The sequence below is a fragment of the Chondrus crispus genome, genomic scaffold, assembly GCF_000350225.1.
Source record: "Chondrus crispus Stackhouse genomic scaffold, scaffold_86, whole genome shotgun sequence".
In the NCBI taxonomy this organism is placed as follows: Eukaryota; Rhodophyta; class Florideophyceae; order Gigartinales; family Gigartinaceae; genus Chondrus; species Chondrus crispus.
Genome location: NW_005178773.1, coordinates 183539 through 207319, shown reverse-complemented (window position 1 = coordinate 207319; position 23781 = coordinate 183539). Strand labels below are relative to the sequence as shown.

Below are 23781 nucleotides of genomic sequence, written 5' to 3'. Positions count from 1 at the left end.
GCTTGTTGATTGCATTGAGGATGAAATCGAGACGTTGTGGTGTTTGCGCACGGTTCGGCAGAAAGTCGGTAATGAGGTACCGTGTCTTTGTGTCGAGGACCGTTAGGATGTATTTGTTTCGCTGGTGAGATGGGGGTGCAATCGGGCCACATATATCACTACTAAGTGAGAAGCCCGTTGGGTAGTGGTGGGCAGTTGGCTTGTGTGGGCGAAGTCGTTGCTTGGCGTGCGCACAACTTGAGCACGTGATACGTGGGGCGTATCGTGCGAGGGAGGGTGGGATGTTGGGGAGCAGTCCTTGTCGTGCCATGGTTTGGATGGTGGCAGGTCGCACATGGTTTAGTACCATGTGCCAATGATGGAATGCGTGCTCTAGTGCCTGACCGTGCTTGGACGGGGGGGTCGGGGCAGGGTTGGTGAGAGGCCTCGGTGCTTCGTGTCTGCTGTGGACATTGGGGGGCGGGGTGGTTGCCTTGGGGGGGTGTGGGGTGGTGTTGTTGCGAGCGCGAGCTGTTGTCCGGGGGGGGGTTTGTTTGTGTGTGTCTTGTGGTTGGGGTTGTGCGGGCAGCTTGAGCGTGGCATGGGTTGGGTGGGGGGTCCAAGTAGTACAGTCCTTTGTGTGCTGTAGCTGTGGCAAGGACTGTAGGCGGGCGTGTTTTGGTGTTTATGATGGCTGCGGTGGTGGGGCCAAAGACTACGGCTCCATATTGGCGGGCGATGTCGTTGACAGAGACGAGGTTTTTTTTGATGTCCGGGATGGCGATGGCCGGGAGTGATAGGACTTTATTCCTGTTCGTCGTGATCTGGATTGTGCCGGCATGGGTTGCGGACGACGTCGATGAGGTGGCAGTGTTAGTAGTCATGCGCGTGGTGAGGGGGCGCATTGGTGGAGTTGCCTGTGTGACATGGGTCGGGCTTGCGCCTGAGTCTAGAATGTATGTCATACCGTGGTATTATCCTGTTCCATTGTGGTTTGGAAGGCGTTCAGGTCTTCGTTATGGTGGGGGTCTGCCGTGGCTGCCAATTTTGCTTTGGCGGGGCGGCGGGTGCGTGGTCGAGGTGGGGTTGGGTTGCGGGGGGGTGGGCCATTGAGGTGGTACTACCCACTGGGGTGGGGGGGTGGGTACGGGTTGTACGGTTGTTGTGGTTGGATCCACAGTGTGTTGTACCACTGTGTGCGTGGGGGTCCTCGTCCACGCTGGCGACCTCGGGGTCAGGGCGAGGGTTCTTGTTTTCTTTGGCGCGATGCGGTGGTGCGGAGCCCCTGGGGGTCGGGTGGGTTGGGGGACGACCGGGTGGTGTCGCGGGCTTGGACTGCTTTGAGTCTTTGCGTCACTTGTGTTATTGTTTGGGGGACTGAGTCCGTCTCAGTCCAGGTGTCTGGTAAGTGCTTGAATGTCGGGTGGTGCTCCAGTCCTTTTATGATGGCGTCTACAGTGACGGTTTCATCGGGTCGGATGTGGGGGTAATTTGCCAGTCGCATACGGGTGCGCAGGGATCGGTGTTGATTAATATAATCGTCAACAGATAGTGCGGTGGTGAATAGGAGTCGGTCAGCTTCCTGACGTAGGAGAAGGTGGGTGGTCGGGGAGCTGTCTGTGAAGCGTTCTTGAATGGCCTGCAACAGTGCAGCTGGCGTGGTGTCGAAAGGGATGTCAGTCGTTTCTGCGATTTCGTGAGGGATGCTGTTGGTGATCAGCATGCGGATGGTGGCGCAGTCTTTGACGTATTGTTTGTGTTCCGGCGTGGCCGGGGGCGGCTGGGTGTAGTTGGTGTCCAGCGTGTGCTGGACATCATTTATGATGGAGGTGTCCTCAATAGCTTGGTTCCAAAGGTTGACGTTGTTGCCGGAGGGGTGGAGGGGCGGGAGTTTGCCGTAAAAATGGGAGGAGCGGTGATCCGGGGAGTTGTGGTCGGTGTGGTGCTCCATGGTAGCGGGAGATGTAGGGTGTGTGGATGGGGTTGGTGGAAGGGATTTTGCCGTTGGGGTGGACGGGGGCTCAGATCGGCACTCGACGCGGACGTGCGGAGGCTGGTGGCTGAGTTGGGCTGGGTGATGGGGTCTGCGCTCGACGCGAGGTAGCGGAGGCAAGGTGGGTGATCGGCGCTCGACGCGCGGTGGCGGAGGCGATTTGGGTGCTTGGCTGCGGGTTCTGCGCTCGACGCGATGGGGCGGAGGCGAGTGTGGAGCTTGGGCGTTGGGTCTGCGCCCGACGCGTGGGGGCGGAGGCGAATAGGGGGGTATGTAGAGGAGGGCGGCGGGTTGGGTGCCCGGGGTGGTGGTGCTCTTGGCTAGTCTTTGTGACGAGCGGCGGAGCGATTTGTGATCGTGTTGCAGGGTGGGTTTGCGATTCGGGACCATAACCTGTGGTGCAAGGAACGATGCCCGAGTTTACTGAGGGAGACGGACCGTGTGCGACTAAGAAGGGGAGCGGCGCCTGTGGCGGCGGCGCTGCCTGGGGCGCTACATCTGTGCTACGTGTGTGCATGGTACAGGTGTGTGAGCTGTGCATGGGAATCATGACACTGTAGATGCATTTCACACAAGACAAATGATATGTGGCAGCCAACTTATTTCGGGGCTGCATCTCAACCAGCCGTACCCTAGGATACAGTACGATACAAAGTCAAACAATCTCTCTGACGGCCAATCCAAAAGTAGTGACGATTCATAGTCTCAGAACCCTAGCATACAGCGCCATGAATGAGTGGCGAGATTTACATCTGTTCTCTGACAAGGCCGCCGGATGGCATGTGATGGCGACAGGATGCATGTGCAGCATGACTGTCCGCGGTGTCCATGCCAGGAAGGAACGTAATCATGACCCCTGCGCTGTGGTTGCCTCGTGACACATCATTTTATTCAGGAGAAGTAAATTGAATAACTTGAACTATTGTGGTACCGAGGTCGGAATATTCTAAGTGTTTGGCCCCTAATGGGCCTAACACACGCACAGAGCGGATAATGGCTGCCAGTGCAGCCGCGGGGGAAGGGAAGGGAGGGCAGAGAAGCGGATGACTGGCTCTTCCGGTTCGCCTCCTGCGCGCCGACGGCAAGAGAATGCACTGCCCAGCCACGCCCTCCTCTTGTCCACGTGTACAGCGTGCACCCGTGTCCAAGAGTAGGCGCGCAGGCATCGCGCGGCGTAGGTCATTACATAGTGATCCGTGGATACCTGACCGTAATCATGATCCCTGCGCTGTGGTTGCCAATTACGCGAGACTGAGCGGATGCCCAGCATTGCGCGTGAAGCGCGCAAAAAACAACCGTGCAGCAGGTGTGACTCGAGTAAGAGCGTCAAGGTAATGGCGGTGCACCACAGCTTCAGTGTGGTGATTTGCCAAACGCATGACGACGGGGAGCGGAACACCGGCCGCATAGGCGGCTGAGATGCCCCCACTTCGCAGGGATCGAGGTGTAAACTTCGTTCCGGCAGGCGGTCGGGTATTGTGGGTCAGTTCCCGTAATGTAGCTGATAATGAGGAGGCGGAGGCCGGTTCCGATGGTAGAGGCCCCCTGCTCGGGAATGGAAACGAGTCATCGCGCGGTGCTGCGGCGACCAATCTCCGCAGTAGCACAATAACAGGGTCGCTTATCCCTGTAGAGGTTATGCGGAGTGCCACACGTGGCGCTGCTCCAGTCTCTCCATACTTGAAGACCAACAACTGGAGTGTTACCGCTGCAGGGTCGATGAGCTGAATGTCACTACGGCGTAAATTGCGGATACTGGTAGGACGACCGCAAATGACGAAACCCAAGGCGACTAATCCCCAACGCTGCAGTTCGTGGATTGAGGCGGCAGTAAGGGCTCGGTATAGGGCTTGAGCGGCGAGTGCTGCAGGGAGCGGGGCAGACTGAGAGGGCGGACCGGTAGTTCGGTGGGCGTCCTGTGCTATGAACCCGCGTCGCGTAGCCTGAACGAGCGGATGAGCGGTGGGGTCTGTCAGACCCAGTCGGCGGTGCTGCGCTCCGATTGCTGCGATGTAGGGGCGCAAAGAACTACCTCGCACCGTGCTGCGATCGTAGATCGTTCCAATGTAACAGGAGATAGTTCGTGGGGCAGCAGGGAGCGCGGGCTGGGCACAGCGCTGACAATACAGAACGAAGGACTCCCAGTGCCGTTGGTAACCACCCTCGGTACTTCGTGATAATGTTCTCCCAAGTAGGTGCGCAGCTACGCGGGACCCAGCTAAATCCCCGAGTAAACTGCCGGCGCCTATCGTCCCCTGTGTACGCCAACGTTCCGCTGCTTGAACCTGAAGGCGACAGAACTCCACGGCGGGGTCAGGCACGGTATTCGGTGGACGCTCGCCGCGGCGCGAGCTGTTTGATACCACTGCTGCCCCGTCCACGCGGGAGCGATCATGAATCCTCGACCGGTGGTAGCGAGTGCGCGCTCCCAAATGCCGAGCAATGCGGGACGGGGTACGACGACGGGGATCCCTGGAGATCTGCGCGACTCTGGGAGCGAATTGCCGTCGAGCGGAGAGAGGCGCGAACGGAAGCGGCGCTCGAGGAGCAGTTGGGCGTCCCGCGGAAGTTTCCATGCAAAGCTGTCGCGCCGGCGCGAGAGTCGGTCTGCCCAACAGTTCAACACGGACGGGAGGTGGCGCGTCGACAGTGTGACGCCATGAAGTTCGCACAAACACCGCAGGCGTCGGAGCTTGGCGTAAAGGCGCGGCGAGCGGCTTGTCATGTTCCGAACGATGTAGGCGGTGACGAGCGAGTCGGTTACGAGCTGCACCTGCCGGCCACGAGCAAACTCGACGAACTGCTCTAGGGCGTTGAGTGCGGCGGTAAGCTCTAGTTCGTTGATATGAGCCCCTTCCTCGTCCGCCGTGAAGAATCCTGCCGCCGGCACCTGCCCGTTCCATGCTGCTCCCCAGCCCGCCATACTCGCGTCTGTGAAGACGCAAACTTCGGGGGCGGGCCAGAGGTGCCTCCCCACGTGTACGTTCCGGCTCAAGCTCGCCCACCACTGAAGGTCGCGGATGGCGGCATGGGAGAGGCGCGAGTCGCGAGTCGGATCCGCGGAAGGAGAAAATTTGTGCGCTCCGCAGGGGGCCCCACGGAGTGGCCTGGGGAGCAAACGTTTTGAGGGTGGTATGATAACCCCTTTCTCGGCCTCCCCTGCTGTCCCCGGTGCGAGCCCTGGTCTCTCCGGGGCGCTGAGGGCCGAGAACAACTCCCGGAGTCGGAGTCGAGCATCCACCACGGCCGGCGAGACGGAGTTCGCCAGTCCTGCGAATCCGCGCAGCATACGAGCGCGGACGCAGCGTCGGTGCGAGGGTGCGTATCGAAGAACGCGCCGGGCGGCGAGCTCCACCTTCGCGAGCTTGCCGGGGGACAGCATGAACTTCTGAGCGGACGTATCCACGACGATGCCGAGTACCTCCAAGCGCGTCTCCCCCTTGAAGAAGCATTTAGTCGGGGTGTAGCCGTAGTCCGAGCTTGCGGAACAGCGCCCGCGTCAGCGAACCCAGTTGCTCGGTGTCCTTCCTTCCTGCGGCGGAGCCCCTCGACGGCTTGGCGGCCCCGAAGAAGTCGTCGAGGTACGAGAAGATGCGGTGTCCCAGCGAGCGTACGAACGAGACGACGGGCTTCATCGCCTTTGTGTAGAACCACGGTGCGACTGCGAGGCCGCAGTTCATGCAGAGCGGGACGAATACTTCGTCCCCAATCAGGAATGCCAAGCGCTCCTGGTCCACGCGCCTCAAACGGAGGTGGTAGTAGGCGTCTTTCACGTCGGCCTTGAACAGACAGTCCCCGGGACGCAGTACTGCCGCCAAGTCTGACAGTTGGTCCATCCGGAATGTTCTCGATTCCATGCACTCGTTCGCCCTCTTGTAGTCGATCACTAGCCGCCTCTTGCCTGCCGACTCCGTCACGAAAGCTGGAAACAGCTGCCCTCTGCGCTTCAGGTCGCGACCCTCCTCTGGGGTTGCCCGCCGTGCGAAACCGAGCGCGAGCCATCTCGCTATCTCCTTCGAAGCGAACCCGCGCTCTCCTACGTCCATCGGGTATGATCTCGGGCGCTGGTAAGGGACCTCCTGTACCCATGGGAGCTGCAGCCCGAATCGCAACTGTCTCACCAACCAGTCGCTCGCGCTGATCTCCTTCCAATTCCTCCATGCCAGGCCCACACCCACGGAAGGTGGGACCATTCTTACTTGCGTCCTCGGCCCCGGTTGCCTCCCCCGGTTCCTTTTCCTCCGCCGCGACTGCTACTGCGGTTCCTTCTGGGGGTGGCGTCCGGTTGCCGGAACTGCTGAACAGCTTCCGCCGGACTCCTCCGCCTGTTCCGGCCGGCGAGCTGGGTGGCGTACTTGATTGCCTGCACCTGCTGTCGACGGAAGGCCTGGCGGCCTGCGGAACTGTACGCGGCGGGGGCGTCAATGTAAGCTGACAAAACCTCCGGATCAGCGACCCCGGTGGCCCCCTGTTTGCCGGCGAGTACCTCGTAGCGGGACGCGGCCAATTCGTATACTCCAAAGGTGCAGAGCTGGGCGTCGGATACCGATACGATGGCCTGGCGGATTGTACAGACTGCTTCGGGGTCGGCGTCGTCGGGGATCTTCTCGACTGACTCAATGAGGTCCTCGGCAGCCTGGGTGAGCGTGTTGGAGGCGTGTGTGACGTACGCAGCGGACGCGTAGAGGCCGGCGGCCTCCTCCGTTCTCCCGGTGCTGGTCCCGGGTGCGCAAAAAGTCTTGAAGTGTGCGACGCTCTCCGGCTCAAAGCCGACTGGGTAGCTCGGTTCGAAGCGCGCGGGGACTTCGAAGCGTGGACGGACGACGGCACCCCGGCGAGCTTCGTACCACTTCGGAGTGAAGGCCTGGGGACCGTAGAGACCCTCGTTCGGATCGTCGGAGTCCGGGTCTTCGTCTTCAGGGTCCTCTGGAGGTCCCTGCTCTCGGCCCTCAGCTGCAGGGAGTGAAGCGGCGGCCCCTCCAGCTCGTGCCGCGGCTTGGGCGGCGAGATTGGCGGTCGGAGGGCCAGCCGCACCGGGATTCTCGACGGCGGCGGTGACGGCAGTGGTGTCGGCCCCAGCGGCGCCGGTGTTTTCGAGGGCAGGCGGCGGGCCCGGGAGGACTGGAGCCGGGTTATCATTAGCCCGATTGGCGAGGGCTTCGTGGATCTTTCGTGCGACGATATCGCTAATCGCGGCCGCAGTGGCCGCGTCTAAGGCAGGCGGCGCCGACGGGCCGGCGCGCTCTTCGCTCGGCGGGACCGGTGGCGGTACTTCTCCTGACATTCCTAGCCGACGTGATCGGCCTAGGCAGTGCGTCGAACCTCCGAGCGGGCTGCACGGGAATCGCTTCTCTCAGAGAAGCGGATGACTGGCTCTTCCGGTTCGCCTCCTGCGCGCCGACGGCAAGAGAATGCACTGCCCAGCCACGCCGTCCTCTTGTCCACGTGTACAGCGTGCACCCGTGTCCAAGAGTAGGCGCGCAGGCATCGCGCGGCGTAGGTCATTACATAGTGATCCGTGGATACCTGACCGGAAGCTGTCGATCTAGTCCCGAGACAAACAAAGAGAGATAGAGAACGGAAAAGTTTACTCGGGCTACCAGACCGCGCTCACCCTTGTACTGTATGCAGTGGTCATTAGCTTCGTCCGACACCGCCCCTCCATCGTCACACCTATTAGGCCCTGCCGCTGCTGTGGTTGAAGGGGCCGCCAGCGCCGGAACCTCTGCAGGCCACCGAGGGGCAAGCACAGTAGAGAACGACTCTTGACTATGCTATATTCCGACCACCCGGAGGGCGCGACGTCACAGAGCGGCCGTTGCCGCCTACCTAAATAATGGTGGGTTTGCACCTGAGTGCCATCTGTAGTCCAGTATCCTTAGTATCCTTCCCCTCTCATACCTCAACCATCGCCACATCGACAGAAGCCGCGGTTTCTGGTGATAGATTGTTTTGCGATCTTTCATATTCTTTGCCGTCCTATGCAAACACGTCCAGACTGATAGATGTGTACATTTCTCCGCCACATAACATCTCATCACCTGCATATTATTGAACTTCACCCATTGCAAAGCACAGCGCGCACGAGCTGACGAGCACGAGCTGATGACATCAAAGCATCTATCAGCGCCATCAAGCTGGCAATGTGCCGTCACACATGGCATAGCTGTCCTCCTGCAATGCATGCCAAAATTTGGCTCTTACAAAGTCAAAAAGCCCTACTCTGCTCCCCCACTTCATCCGCCTTTCCAACCCCATTCAGATTCGTTTTACGAAACCTTCTGAAACGCTCTACATATTGCATTGTGCCGTACTATTTCCAAAAAGCTGCTTCCGTTCATCATCGTCCTGCTGGATGTACAGAGAAAATAGTCTTTTGCACATCTTGCTAATGTCATAAGGCGCGCCTACCGTGCATCACATTCCGCGAACACTATCTACTTTGTTAATTTTGGCCCTTTTAGCCAGGGGCGTCCTTGGTATTTTAAGCGTCATGTCTCGCCAAACATTTCTCCGCCTCCGCCTCCGCCTCCCCTTTATTAATAAATCCTGCTGATATCAGCAGGATTTATTGCTTTTCTCGCTTTCTAAGCTTTTTCCTTTCTGATCGAATCCTTCTTCCATGTTTGATCCCCATGTCCGTTACAAAGCATACTTGCGCGATCCGTAGTCTACATGCATGATTTCCATGGGGTCCTCGAAGGGAAAGTCAAAACGCCCATTTCCAGCTCTTCTCTGTTGATTTGTTTGTGCTCTCATTTCGCCAGCAACAATATATCTGGGAAGGATCTGATCACTGCGCAGAGTAACCATAAGGGTGAGCGAGGACCTGAGGACCAGTACGAGAGGACCAAAAATTCCTTCGTCGAAATGGGAAAATACAGTAGAAAATCTATGTTACGATCTAGTGCAGAAAGGCGAACTCCACTGTGAGATGTAGCCTCTCTGCTCGGGTATTAGTATAAGTACATAGGTCAATCGTAGGGATCGAAGTTTGTAAAACAGAGACACTCGAGTTCCACCCCAAAGTTAGTTCTGCGTCACAAGTTCAACATCCCAGCCCTGACCTTTCAGAAGGTTATGGGCCCAGCCCATCGCTACCGCTGCCATCCCTGCTCATCCTCCTTTGCCGTCGATCCGTGTCTATTCGTTTGTCCGTTCTTTACTGTCCTTCGTTCGACACACCGCTCAATGTTGCTACCTTACTGTAGCTCGCCTGGCTATGGAAGACAGTAAGAGAATCCACAAGTTTCTGGGGCGTCCTGGTGAGGACTTCCAGCTGTGGTGTGCTAGAACTGAGGCGGCACTTGCCGCTAAGGAAATTTTGTACGTTGTCACGACGGACATAATTGGGCAGGCAACAGCAGATAATCCGCTCTCAATTGAACATAATCAGCATATCGCTTTAGCACGCGCCGTTCTGATACAAGGGCTTGGCAACAAACCACTTCGGCTCTGTCTGTCCGAGAAGGACAATCCTTTCAACATGTGGAAAAGGTTATCCGACCGATATGCTGTATCAAACGTGGTTACGCGCGTTCAGCAACAGACGAAATTGACCAGGCTGTCATACAAAGAACAAATAATGTCCGACTATATCGATTCCTTTGAGGAAATATTTAATCGTCTGGATGCGATGAACAGAACAGTATCGGAGGACATGCAAGTTGCCATTTTCTTGGCCTCGTTCGGAGATAAGAGAGATTCTGCGTATGGACACGTTGTGTCTTCCATGCAGACAGTAGGTGATGCCCTGATTTGGGAGGTAGTGACCGCGCGTCTACTGCAAGAACATGAAGAACGGAACTGGAGCAAGCCAAATGCCAGCTCAGATCCCAGCGAGGGTGGCCATGCGCTAGCTACTGGTAAATTCAGATTACCGAAACACTTCCCTGCGAAGAAGCACAAGCGCTTTGCTGAGCGCAGGAGATGTCACGGCTGCAATAAGGTTGGACATCTAATCAGGAATTGTGCACAGAGGCAGGACTCATATGGAGGTGACAATCCTCACCAACAGCGTCATAAAAGATATGATGATCCGGACACGCGTCGGGATGGCACTGCAAACCCGGCCAGGGTTTTAATGGCTCACTCCGATGGCATTGCACATGATCAGTATGAGTTCGTAGTTGACTCTGGCGCCAGTCATCACATGGTTTACAGCGCATCTATGCTGTCAAATACAGAACCGATTCCTGCCAGGACTATCATTCTCGGAGACGGAAGCTTTGTCGTTGCTGTGCAGCGAGGAGTCCTCCAATTCTCTACTGTTCTCAAGAGTGGAGGCGATATCGCGAATCGTACAGTTGTTTTACGAAATGTTCTGATTGTTCCCCAGCTCAAGGCAAACTTGATATCTTGCTCTGCACTTTGCCAAGACGGGCATGAGCTCCGTTTCTCACGAAAGGGATGTTTAGCAATGAAGGAAGGGACTCTCATGTTTCAGGGAAGGCGACTGTCGGACATCTACATCTTGGTCGGGAGCATCATTCCCTCTGCTCGTGCTCAGGCCGCGCGCAGTGTGCCAGAGCACATGTGGCACGCCCGGCTTGGCCATGCCAGAAAGTACAGCATACAGCAGCTCCGTCGTAAGGGTGCTGTAATCGGACTTGATACTACTACTTACAAGGACAGAAGTGACATGTGCGACAGCTGCCAGGAAGGAAAACACACCCGTAAGGTTTTCAAGGCAAACAACCATCGAGCTCATCGCGCTGGATAGGTGATCCACAGCGATGTTTGTGGACCCATGTCGTGTGAGTCCTTAGGAGGGGCCAGGTACTACGTGTCATTTATCGACGAGTCTCTGGATTTATTACCGTGGTACCGATTAGATGGAAAACAGAAGTGCTGCAGGAGTTCAGAAAGTTTCAATTGTGGTTTGAACGAAAGTACGACTGCGCTATCAAGTGTGTCCACTCTGACAATGCGGGAGAGTATGATGGTCTAGTCAGTCACCTTGTTGCACAGGGCATCGAAGTGAGCCGCGGCCCACCGTACTCTCCCGAGAGTAACGGAATTGCTGAGCGTACAAACCGAACCATCATGGAATCAGCGCGCTCGATGTTGGCTCATGCACATCTACCCAGATCCTTCTGGGCGGAAGCAGTTACTTTTGCTGCTGATATTCGTAACCGATTCTACTGTCCTCGTACGAACAGGACTTCTTTCGAAATGCTAACAGGCGTAAAGCCTCGGGTTGATCATATCCGTGTCTTTGGGTGTCTTGCCTGGGTTCACGTCCCCAAAGCTAAGCGGGATAAGCTAGGTGTAAAAAGTGAGAAGGGGATTATATTGTGCTGTAACGAAAGTCGCCAATATAAGGTCTGGATTCGGTCAAGAAATAATGCAACTGTATCAAGAGATGTTCAAATTGTTGAGACAGAATTTCCTGGCGGTGAGTGGTTTGACGACAGTGCCGTAGGGGTGTTAGATTCTGATCAGCATCCACGTGTCCATCAGCGTAGTGGTCCAAGACGTAGTGTCGCAAACCCAACGAGCGGAATCGTGAACCAGGACCCTGCAACCCAGCCTCAGAATCAGGAAGAGAATGTCGATGAGACCCCGCAAGATGCTGATATGGAGCATTAACGTACTATCCCCCCGATCAGAGCATTACGGGTACTGCAGATGATACCGGTTTAAGATCTGGGCCTGCACCTAACGAAGTAGAAGAAAATGAAGAACCATCTGTGGAAGAGAGGAGGTATCCCCGTAGAGAGACGAGGCAGCCCGACTACCTGTCTCCTGGACATGCTCAATTTACTGGAGTTGCTGATATGGCAGAGCCCTCTACTGTAGCAGAAGCCCAAGCAATGTCAGATGCTGATAGGTGGACAGCAGCACTTGAATCAGAACTTTCCTCGCTGGAAAAACATGATACCTGGGATATTGTGACACTCCCTAAAGGCATCAGTCCTCTCTCTATGAAAATGGTATTCAAGCGGAAGCTAAATGGGGATGGCACTGTAAGTCGGTACAAAGCTCGGCTTGTTGTGCGTGGCTTCATGCAGGGAAACGTAGTGGAGACGTATGCCCCCGTTGTAGACTTCACAACAGTTCGGACAGCGCTGGCTGTCGCACTACTCAAAGGCTATGATGTGCATCAGATGGACGTCAGAACTGCCTTTCTCCATGGCGAGCTCGAGAGCGATGAGTACGACACTCCGCCGATTGGAGTCGAACTCTGTGGACCAGGAGAAGTATTGAAGCTTAAGAAGGGCCTTTATGGTCTCAAGCAAGCTCCAAAACTATGGAACAAGAAGTGGGTAGACGTGATGACCCATTTAAAGTTCACCTCCCTACTTTCAGATGCCTGTGCATTTCGGCGCGGAAACAGTTGGATTTTGCTGTACGTCGATGACATAATAATTATCGGGGAACATAATTCTATTTATGCAATCAAGCAAGAGCTTTCAAATCATTTGGATGTGAAGGACCTCGGGATGTTGAGCCATTTTTTGGGAGTGACGTTTTGCAGAGATGAACAATTCCTTTGGCTGTCTCAGAGCCAGTATATCAGTCAGATTCTCGATCGATTTGGAATGGCTAATTGTAAGTCTGTCACTAAGCCAATGTGCACGAACCAATCTTTGTTAGAGGCGGAAAAGGATGCAGAAATGAGTTTGTATCAAGAAATTGTCGGCTCCTTACTGTACGCATCCACGAGAACACGCTCAGACATCAGGGCAGCGGTTGGAATTCTTTGTAGGCACATGGCAAAGCCTAAAGCATCACACCTTATTGCTGCGAAGCGAGTGTTTCGATATCTGCAGGGTACTCGCGACTACGCCTTGAGGATTGGGCCAGGAGATAGAACTCTGACCGTATACTCTGACGCCGATTGGGCTGGAGATCGTGTAGATCGTAAGTCTACCAGTGGGATACTCATACAACTTGGAGGTGCAGCTCTTCACTGGAAGAGTGTCAAGCAGGATGCTGTGGCACTGTCTACGTGTTAGTCCGAGTTCTTTGCTGCAAGCGAGGAGTGCAAATTAGTCATCTGGTTAAGGAAGATGCTTTCAGAGCTGGACATGGAGCAGAAACAGAGCACTCCGATCTTTGTAGACAACCAAGGTGCTCTGCGCTGGTCCACTGATGGGATAAGAAATGCTAAGCACATATCAATTCGCCGAAACTTCGTGAAAGAGCAGGTAGAAATTGGAAGCATTTTCACAAGCTACTGCCCGACTGATGAAATGACAGCGGACATCCTCACGAAGCCGCTAAATAGAGAGAAATTTGAGACACATCGCGAGAAACTTGGAGTTGTTCGGCTGCCTGCCCCAATTGTGAGCAAGAAAGGGTGTTGATTTGTTTGTGCTCTCATTTCGCCAGCAACAATATATCTGGGAAGGATCTGATCACTGCGCAGAGTAACCATAAGGGTGAGCGAGGACCTGAGGACCAGTACGAGAGGACCAAAAATTCCTTCGTCGAAATGGGAAAATACAGTAGAAAATCTATGTTACGATCTAGTGCAGAAGGGCGAACTCCACTGTGAGATGTAGCCTCTCTGCTCGGGTATTAGTATAAGTACATAGGTCAATCGTAGGGATCGAAGTTTGTAAAACAGAGACACTCGAGTTCCACCCCAAAGTTAGTTCTGCGTCACAAGTTCAACATCCCAGCCCTGACCTTTCAGAATTCTCTGCCTTTTGTTTCTACTTTCGCGGAGAACAGCATCCGCCATCCATCTCATGATATCTGCGTCCTGACTTCAAGTACCGGAAGTGCTCGATTCTATTCCAACATTCAAGTCTCATACTATAACAACAGCCCTACAGCCACTGGGGATTATTTCTTCTTGGTTAATGTCTCCTCCATGGGCTATTTCGCAGTCACATTTACGAGTATAAAGACAGTCCTCAACTCAAACCTGACCGACTCTCTGCACCACAACACAAACAACCAACGCTTCGGTGCAGCACTCATCACATAGCAGCCATGAACGCTTCATTCCTCTTCGTCCTACTCCTGTCCGCTCTCGCCTTCACAGCGAACGCCCAATGTAGGAACTTATGCAGGTTCCGCTTCTGCCGTTTAGACGGCTCTATGCGTCCGAATAATGCCCGCAGTATTCTACGCGGGCCTGACTATTCCCGCACAGGATTCATCTGTCGTAACTTCCCCGGTGGCCGAACGCTCGGAAGGATTCGATCCACTGGCACTGCCCTCATTCAATCTGGCTCAACCATCACTCCCATCAATAAGTTCAGGCCTAATGGACTCAGCCCCGCCTTTCCGAGAAACTACTTCCGCGTCACCCCTCTCACATTCCAGCGCAACCGTCAAGGTGTCGCTCGTCGTGCCTCTGTCGGCAATCAGGAGGACTTCCTCGATGATCTTTGCGTTCGTCTTCCCATCCGCAACTACAACATTGATAACACTGATGGCTCCGTCTTCCGCACGATTGCTACTTCAGATCCCAGAGATTGCATAGCATTCCGACCCGTTGTCCGCCCGATCGTTGTGGATGTGGCGTGGGATTCCTCCGATGACTTCGATCTTTCCGTTGAAGGCCCTCCTGGATCTTTGGGAGGCCGTGTCAATGACAACTTGGTGGCCGCGTGCGGCCTGTTTCCGGCCGGCAAGGAAGCTGTGTCCTTCGAAAACATGGTTCCAGGGAAGTACACTGTAAAGTTGATGCACTTCAATAACTGCTTCAATAAGCGTACGAGGTGGGTGGTCAACGTTGTCGTGAATGGGGTAACGATTCAACGCAGGTTGGGCCGGTCGAATGTGGATGACAGGACGGTTCTCGAGCTCGAATTCACTGTTTAATAAAAATAAGAGAAGGCACATAGTCCTAGTACCGTTCTCTTTATTTTTTCCCTTTCCATGGATACTGTTGTGAACTGTAATGAACGATGAGTAGACATGGACGAACTTGGCCATGTACTTCAGTTAAAGACATTTTCATTTTTTTTTAGTTGTTACGGCCAAACTGTATTGCCCTGGCAGTTATGCATGGAATATCACTACTCAAAATGACTATGTACCGCAAAAAATGCTGGTTGTATGCCCGCAGCGAGCGCACGTAGTTACGACAAAAATGCGCGCCTTGATGCAATGGAATGCCACGTGATTCGACAGTACCCTCGAATGCAGACTGACTCAGGCATTACATGTCAACAGAATACCTTTGCGGAATTCGCCTTGCTCCCTACTTCCATTGTGGTTACTGTACTGCTTCAAATCTCATCTAGACATACTGTACGGTATTAAGTTTCGGCAGTGTGCTGATGAGTCGATATCTCTGTTTATCTATCTATCTCTTCCTCTCTCGCTTAAGGCTAGTGGCCTCACGCCGTCGTCATTGAAGGGCTGTGAGTCGTGCAATACGTGTGGACGTGTGTGCGTGTATGGTTATCATCACAGGCAGCAAGACGCACTGCCAACAATAAAACCAAAGTATGCTCAATTGCAACTGCCGCCTAGGCCAAACCGTATCATTCATACTGGGTCCCTGTCCTTTCACGAATATGCTACTATCACGATCCTACTCTGATTCCACTGTTGTGTTGCTACTGCCTTTGTCACCCGGGAGCTGACAGTCCACCTCTAAATAGGAGACAAATTGTACAATTGCACACTTTTGTCTATGTCGGGAGTGCCAAATGATGTCCGTGATTAGTCAGGTATCTGGAAATAATCAAGACTCTCTGAACCCTCTAGAACAATTATCCTTCCTCCCAATGCTACGAAATGGGCTCATCGTGACTTCTACGTGTTGTTTCAAAACAAAACTGTCGTAGTTATAGCATAAATACACAAGAAGTAACAATAACCAGAACGGACATAGAAGCACATTCTCACATTCTTCAACAGCCTAGAGCCGCTCGACCATTCATATTCTACGCAATTCGAAATATGACAAGGCTACGGAATCAGGTTAGATATCCTAAGACGAGAAGTGGTGTAGCTGGGGTTCTGTCTACCCTGTATTCTTTATTGTCTTGAGCGCGTTCTGCTTATATACTGTTTAGGTTGCGTGTAGCTCTACTACGGGAAAAGGGTGTTCATAGAGTTCCCATTCGGTCAACCAACTGTTCCGACGGCCACAAGGTATACGCATTTCCCATGACAATCAGGAGCATTATGTTGCCAACCTCCTAGCCTAAGCCTTGTCGCCTTCCCTTTGTCCCATTTGTAGTGAGAGCATTGTTATACCAAAGCAATCATTGTTGTACTGTATAATTGCAAGAGCATTACTGCCCGCAACACTCCTCCTTAATGCGATTGTTTCTCACATTCTTGTATCTGTAGCTTTTGTCGAAGATACAGCGTACGAGGGGCGGACAGACCCTTCGTGAGTGCATCTGCAATCATCTCACTAGTAGGACAGTAGCACATATTAATACTGCCGTCCATTATTGCCTCTCTCACGAAGTGAAACCTTATGTGGACATGTTTGGCCATTTTCTCTCCTGATGCCCATTTGATTGCCCCTGTATTGTCTTCATAAAGGACAGTAGGAAAATCCGAGAGCAGGCTTAGTTCTTTGAGAATCATCCTGAGCCATTTTGTCGCTTTGACACATTCGGATATCGAGATGAATTTGGCCTCCGTTGAGGACAGGGCAACCCCTACCTGTTTCTTGCTCTTCCAAACAACAGGTGTGCCATTCACTGTCACTACGATTCCACTTGTTGACTTTCTGTCTGATACATCACCCGCCCAATCAGCGTCTGTGAATGACTCGACAATAGGGGGAAGCGCGTCTTTTCTCCACTTGAAATGCAGCCCAAGCGAAGCCGTCCCGTTTAGATATCGCATTATACGTTTCACTCCGATCCAATCTGCCTGGTTCGGGTCTTCACACTTACGGGCAAGTATCCCGACGGCTTCCGAAATATCTGGTCTAGTTAGAGTTGATATGTATAAGAGAGCACCAATTGCTTCTCTGTAGTGGCCTATGCTAGGATCGCGTTTCATCTTTTGTCCTTGGTGCTTGTTTCTCTCAGGCGAAAGCGGAGTGCTGACTGGTTTACAATCAGCCATTCGGAAGACCTCCAGAACTTTCTTTATGTAGTACTCTTGACGTAGAGATACATCTTTGGAAGTATAAACAAACTCCACACCGAGGAAGGATTTTGCAACCCCGAGATCATTCATTCGAAACCCATTCATGAGCATTTGTTTGACGGTAAGAACTGCTCCCTCAGTAATTCCGACAACGAGGACGTCGTCAACATAGACGAGGACGTACACTGTGCTTCCTTCGATGTCAATAAAATAGAAACACTCTTCAGATTTAAGCTGCACAAATTTGAGGGGGTGCATTACTGCGTTCCATGTTTTGCTCCATATCTTCGGAGCACGCTTAAAGCCATACATAGCTTTTTGCATCTTTAGAGCCTGACCCCTTTTTACGCCTAGCTCAAGTCCCTCTGGTGGATTAAGGTACAAGTTATCCTCTTCATCCAGCTTGTCATTAAGGAACGCAGACTTGACATCAAGTTGATGTATAAACGCCCCGTGTTGACTCATAATTGCAAGGACGAGACGAACTGTAGAGAACTCCGCGACAGGAGCATACACGTTATCGACGTGTCCTTCTTGAAATCTTTTGAGACTGGTTGGTGTTTTCTCATAATTTGTATATGCGGAAACAACCAGTGCGTTGAACTCACTACCTAGCCTCTCAGGCGGGTTGCGAACTCTTGTGGGATATCTCCTACCGTCGCTCTCAACCTCAGTATCGACAGAATTGGGATAGTAAGTCAGGTTCTGTTCTGTAGGAGTTTCGACTGTGGGGATTATCTCTTCTGCATTATTTCCCATAGTCGGCAAGTGAGAAGCCTGAAGCTCGTTTGCCTCTTCCATATTACAATCTTCCAGATCATACTCGTGGCCTCTCATGTTATTAATCCAGTCGTACAGTAGTCCACTCTTCATCGCTGTCTGTTCCCATTCCCTTCCAGGGAAGACACATTCGTTAATTTTGATATGCCACACGTGAAAAATGTTCCCACTCTTGATATCCTAAACTCTGTAGTTTCGATGCGGAAGACTCCGTAGTAAGATTCCTCTTCTAGATTTCGCGTCAAGTTTCTTCCTTTTAGACACAAAGCACCATATCTCACAACCGAAGCAACGCAGATTGCCAACATGTGGGAGTTTGCCAGTCAGTACCTCAATAGGGGTGCGCCCTTCATTCGTTTGAGCAGCTGTGACATTGCGAATAGATTTGGCTGTGCATACGGCCTCTCCCCAGAATTTATCCGGTAGACCAGCATGTGATAGCCTTTGGTCGTGGGTTTGAACAGGGTGCTTGTTGAAAGTGGAATTGAACAGTAAGATGAGAGTGTCTTCTTCCACACTCGTAGTTTATTCGGATAGAAGCATTTAAGTACATACTAAGGACTCAATAAACCTGTCAAAACTCAAGGTCAGTATGTGCCGAGCGGTGATGCAGAACGACAACTTGACAGGGACTGATTCTGCACCACCCAATTCAGAGAAGTAAATCACTATAAAATACACATCAGTATAATAGACACGGTAGCCGCTAATCTCCTTACTCCATCGATTGCTAACGAGATTATTTCACACCAGTACAGTATTGATGTGCCAATTCAAATACCTCACCACTTACTCACCTTACGTGGTGAGTTCGTTGAAGTGCGCGACCGGAGCACCGACATCAAAGCTTCCTCTTGCTGCGGGAGCGGACAGATCAAGTACACCTAATTCATCGCGATGCTTATCGAATGCCAAACGCAGAAGCGGCTTAATCAATACGTCAGCCGTCATGTCGTTGGTCGCACAGTACTCGAGCCGAATAGAGCCCTTCTGGACGTTCTCCTTGACAAAATTCTTCCGAATGGAAGCATGCTTGGCATGTCTTGCGCCTTCTTGCCCCCAAGTGACTGCTCCCTGGTTGTCTTCCTTGATTACAGTTGGGTCCATCTGTGCGCAGTCCAGTTCATCTAACAAAGATCGCAGCCAAAGTACGAGCTTGAGTCCTTCGCTGAGTGCCATGAAGCCAGCATCAGCATCGGTTGTGGAAAGCGCGACGGACTTCTGTTTCTGTGTTCGCCGTGCTACTGTCGTAAGTCCAACTGGCAGTACCACTCCAGTAGTGGACTTGCGATCTAGGGGATCACCAGCCCAGTTGGCATCGCAAAATGCAAGTAGTGTTTCCTCGTCTTGTCCGTGAATCCTCAACGGAAATCTCTTGGTCCCGTTAAGATACCTCAGTATCCTTTTTAGATAGCTCCAGTGTATGGTGGTTGGTTGCGACGCGTATGTACAAAGGAGCGAGACGGACAATGAAATGTCCGGACGAGTTCTCGTCGAGATGAATAGAAGACAGCCAAGTAACTCCTGATACTTGACTTGTCGCAGAGTGGTCCTTTCTCGGAGGCTTCGTTGACAAACGCGGTAGACATCGGTGTGGTTACTGGTTTGCATCCCTGCATGCCAAGCCTTTCCAGTACTTGAAAGATGTAGTGTTGTTGGCTGAGCCATGCTCCGAACTCGTCACGAACGAAGAGCACGCCAAGAAAGGATTTTAAAGTACCCAGGTCCTGTACATCCAAGTGAGGCATCAATTCTGTCTTGACGTCCCTTACAGCCTTATCACTCGCACCGATCATGATGATTTCGTCGACGTACAATAGTAGCCAGACATCTCCGCGCGGATAAACACAATCGTCCGAGACCAGTTTTGTAAATCCAACATCGGCCATCACTGAATCCCATTTTTCGTGCCACAGTCTGGGAGCTTGCTTGAGACCATACAGTCCGCGATGCAATTTAAGAACTTCGTCGTGCTGACAAATGTCCAAACCATTGGGTGGGGTGACATACACTTCTCCATCAATCACCCCGTGCAAGAAAGCTGTTCGTATATCAAGCTGTTCGACCACGTAGCCCCTTTTGATTGCAATGGCAAGGCATGTACGAACAGTTATGAAGTCTACCACTGGAGCGAACGTTTGATCAATATCGCCTTGCTGAAAGCCCCCGACAACAAGTCTTGCCTTGTGTCGGACCACTGACCCGTGCTCGTCGTATTTTCGAAGGAATACGAACTTGGTCGACAGTACTTTGGCTCCTCTCGGTCGCGAAACAGCCTCCTACGTTCCGTGTTCCGCTAGTGATTCCATTTCGGAGGCTATAGCTTCCTTCCAGTCTTCCCCATCCGGCTGAGCTAGTGCTTCCTCTAAAGTTGATGGATTTGGAAGCCTCTTGGACAGGGTTGCGAACGTCTTGGCAACATTTGCTGATCCCAGCTTGTAGTAGGAGGGAGAATGATGTTCCCGCCTGGGATATCGACCTTCGCGAGTGTCATGAGCATCATGATGAGCTTCAAGAGGTGGCGTATCACGTTCGTCGGTGGTACTTTCAGGAGTAGGAGGGAAGCACGTCATGACTTCTCGTTGCTCGTCGTCGGGCTGAGTAACAATTTCCTTTTCGATATGCGGCTGAGAGATGGGTTCATTGTCGTTTCCGCTGAGGAGGTTCTTCATCATGTCACTGGCAGGTAGCGGTGCCGCGTGTGACGTATTCCGATTCCCTTCTTCACCATCGAATAGCAAACCATGGTTGTCAGGATGGGCTTCCCATTCCCGAGCCGGAAACGTGTCTTCCACAATGGTCACGTCCCTGGAAAGTACTGCAACGTTACGAGCTGGAATCCATAAGTTATATTGACTGTTTGCAAAACAGCCCACAACAATTCCAAGCTCTGACTTGGAGTTTAGTATGCGGCGTAGTTCCTTCGGAATTTGATGCCAACCAAGGCATACAAAAGTTCGGAAGTAACTGACATCTGGTTTCTGACCGGCCATGGGCTCTAGGGATGTGACAACATTTTGTCGCGGCGCGAGGAAATGATTCCGAATCTTGGAAGCGTGGACCACCGCCTCTGCCCAGAACGTACGCGGAAGCCCCGTATGTTCTAACATCGTTCTCGCACACTCGACGATTGTGCGATTTGCCCGCTCGGCAATGCCGTTCTGATTGGGGGAGTAGGATGGTGACATGGTGTGTTCGATACCTTTATCTTCAAGGTAAGATCGTAGTGCAATGTACTCCCCTTCGCGATCACTGTGCACTCGTTTCAAAGTGCATTTGAACTTACGCTCCATCCACGGGTGAAAGAGCTTGAACTGGTCGAGTACACCGCTCTTGCGCATGATTGGGAAAATGCTCATGTATCCCGTGTACTCATCAATGAATGACACGTAATAATTGCAACCAGAAAAGGAAGATACAGATATTGGGCCACACACATCCGTGTGTATCACTGCACCAGGTTTTTGAGACCTTGAATAGTTCGTCTTCAGTGTCTCCCTTGCCTGTTTCCTTTCACACAACTGTCGCAATCTCCTCGGCAGCTGTGGTTCTGCCTTGCGCTCATTCCGGTAACTGCATCCGATCAAATTAACTTCTTGATGCTCTCTGTGTTAGCATGTACAAGACGTGCGTGCCATCGTTTCATAACTGAATAGCAGCTGGAAGTAGGCGCCCCACCCAGACCCGGTGAATCGTTATCACCGTCATCATTTTCCTGCGGCCAGTACGAAGTGGCAACCGAAGCCGACTGAATTCCTGCAAAATCGGTTGTCCGATAATCTCGTAGATTCCCTGAGATTTACGTCCTTGAAACTGCATCGTGCCATCCAATATGCCATTGCACATGTACCGGCCGAAGTTAACCCTATATCCATTGTCACACAGTTTTGAGCAGGAAATAAGATTTGTATGCAAGGAAGAGACATACAGAACGTCATCCAGGCCAACTAAACGTTCATAGTAATCATTTGCAAAACTGAGTCTCGTATTCAGTACCAATGAACCGCAATGGGTAGCAAAGACCGTTTTTCCATCTCCCAATACGATGTCTCTAGGAGCGATCTTTTCACATCCTCGAAGCAAGTCCTTACGCAGAACCATGTGGTCTGATGCACCCGAGTCAAGAAGAAATACATCTCGCTGGTCGTTTCCGAGGTTTGTTCTTGCGCTGAATTTCTTAGCTGTTTGCGCAGAGAGTTTTAGCGATGAACAGTGTGGTACCGTCGATCCTCCGGTGCGGATCGAGGTACAGACTCGGGTTCTGTAGCCCGAGTCTCTCCGGGGAGACCAGTCCCGTGCAGGGACAGCGCAGTAGAAACACTGCAACATCATAGACCGGGAAAGTTGTGGTAGGGGGCAGAGAAGAGGAAAAGGCAAAGAAGGGTAGATAGCCGTAAGGATAGCGAACCGGGGAAATAGGGACAGCTGTAGGGATAGCCAACCTGTCAGAAAGGGGAAGAGGAAAGGAATCGCGCAATATGACACGCGTACGTACGACCTGAAGGAAGGAAGCAACCTGAAAGGGGGACCCCTGGGTGTGGGGGCGTACCAGAGACTCGTCCTAGTGGCTCCAAGATCCAGAGAACCGGGGGTGATTGCTTGCTTTACGAAGGGGGAGGTGGCACCGGCGGGTTGGGTAAAGTACCGCCGGTGACGCTGTACTATAATCACAGTTTTGCCACTGTATGGAGTGGGCTTACAGCCACTACTCTCGGATTGGATCAGCGACACGGTTGGATCCAGAACCAGATCCGAGTATGCCACCTGTACACCTGTAACACCCTACCGCTACCATATGTATTGTACCACACGTCCCCCCTCCAAGACCCGAGCGCCCCGCGAAGCTTGACGCTCATCCTTGAAAACGTTCGAAGGGTGTTGTGAAGAAGATCATCATCCCCCGCCCCCAACGACATTCTCCATGACCTATTCTGATATGGAAAATACTCGCGAGCATGCGCGAGACAACTTGGTCACACGCGGTTCCGCTGCCGCCAACTTCTCGTACGGGGAGTTCAGTCGACGCGACCTCCCCGACGTGGTGCGTCGGAGCTGGGACTGGTCCATAAGAACGGATCTGGACCCTCGGTTCCTGCCGCGCTCAGCAGGAGCAGCGCACAGGTTCCGCAATTCGTGCGAAGTTTGGCACGAAACGTCGATAGACGTTACACAGCCCCAAGAAGGACCGGAGCTGTGTCTGGTTGCGAGGTTCCTTAAATCCGGCGATGGCTTCGGTGTTCTTGGTTGCCACATGCAACTTACCTGGGCGAATGACATGTCCCAGATAGTCCACAGTTTGGACGAAGAAATTACATTTCTTGAGTTTCAGAGATAACCCAGCGTCCCGTAAAACGGTCAGTACCTCCTTCACGTGTTGGAGGTGCTCCTCCAGGGAACTGGAGTAGACAACCACATCTTCTAGATATACCAGGCAACTACGCCACCTGTACCCTGCGAGGAGGATATCCACCGTTCGTTGGAACGTGGCAGGGGCATTGCAAAGCCCGAACGGCATCCTGCAGAACTGGTAACAACCAGCATGACAGGTGAATGCCGTTTTATGCCGATCGTGTTCGGCTACTGGAATTTGCCAGTATCCGCTGTTGCAATCCAGCGTGGTGAAGAACTTGGCGTCGCCAATCGAGTCGAGACACTCGTCCATCCGTGGTAACGGATATGTGTCTTTGACCGTTAGGGCGTTGAGCCTGCGGTAATCGACACAAAATCGGAGAGAACCATCCGATTTTGGTACCAGTACTACCGGGCTTGCCCATTCCCAGCATGCCGGTTCGATGACACCGGCCTTCAGCATCTTGTCCACTTCGGACTGCTGAATTTCGCGCGACTTTGGGCCTGCACGATACGGCTGACAATGTACCGGTCGTGTACCTTCTTGAAGGTCGATACGGTGCTTCGTCACCGTAACTGTCCCGAGCTCTCCGTTTCATATCGGTGAGAACGGCTTGAGCATCTGTCGGACATTCTTCTGCATAGCAGAAGAC

The 23781-nt window shown here is 52.7% G+C and overlaps 1 protein-coding gene across 1 annotated transcript; it reads left to right on the top strand.

The window, feature by feature from the left end:
* The first annotated feature begins 13918 nt into the window (after positions 1 to 13918).
* On the top strand, positions 13919 to 14755 carry CHC_T00009289001 (Gal-2,6-Sulfurylases II). The gene has a single exon (XM_005711539.1). The coding sequence runs from the start codon at positions 13919 to 13921 to the stop codon at positions 14753 to 14755; it is 837 nt and encodes a 278-aa protein (XP_005711596.1).
* Positions 14756 to 23781: the final 9026 nt, after the last annotated feature.

What these genes read in the sequence shown, in the direction of transcription:
- CHC_T00009289001 (XM_005711539.1), top strand. Translation starts at nt 13,919, where the DNA reads ATGAACGCTTCATTCCTCTTCGTCCTACTCCTGTCCGCTCTCGCCTTC.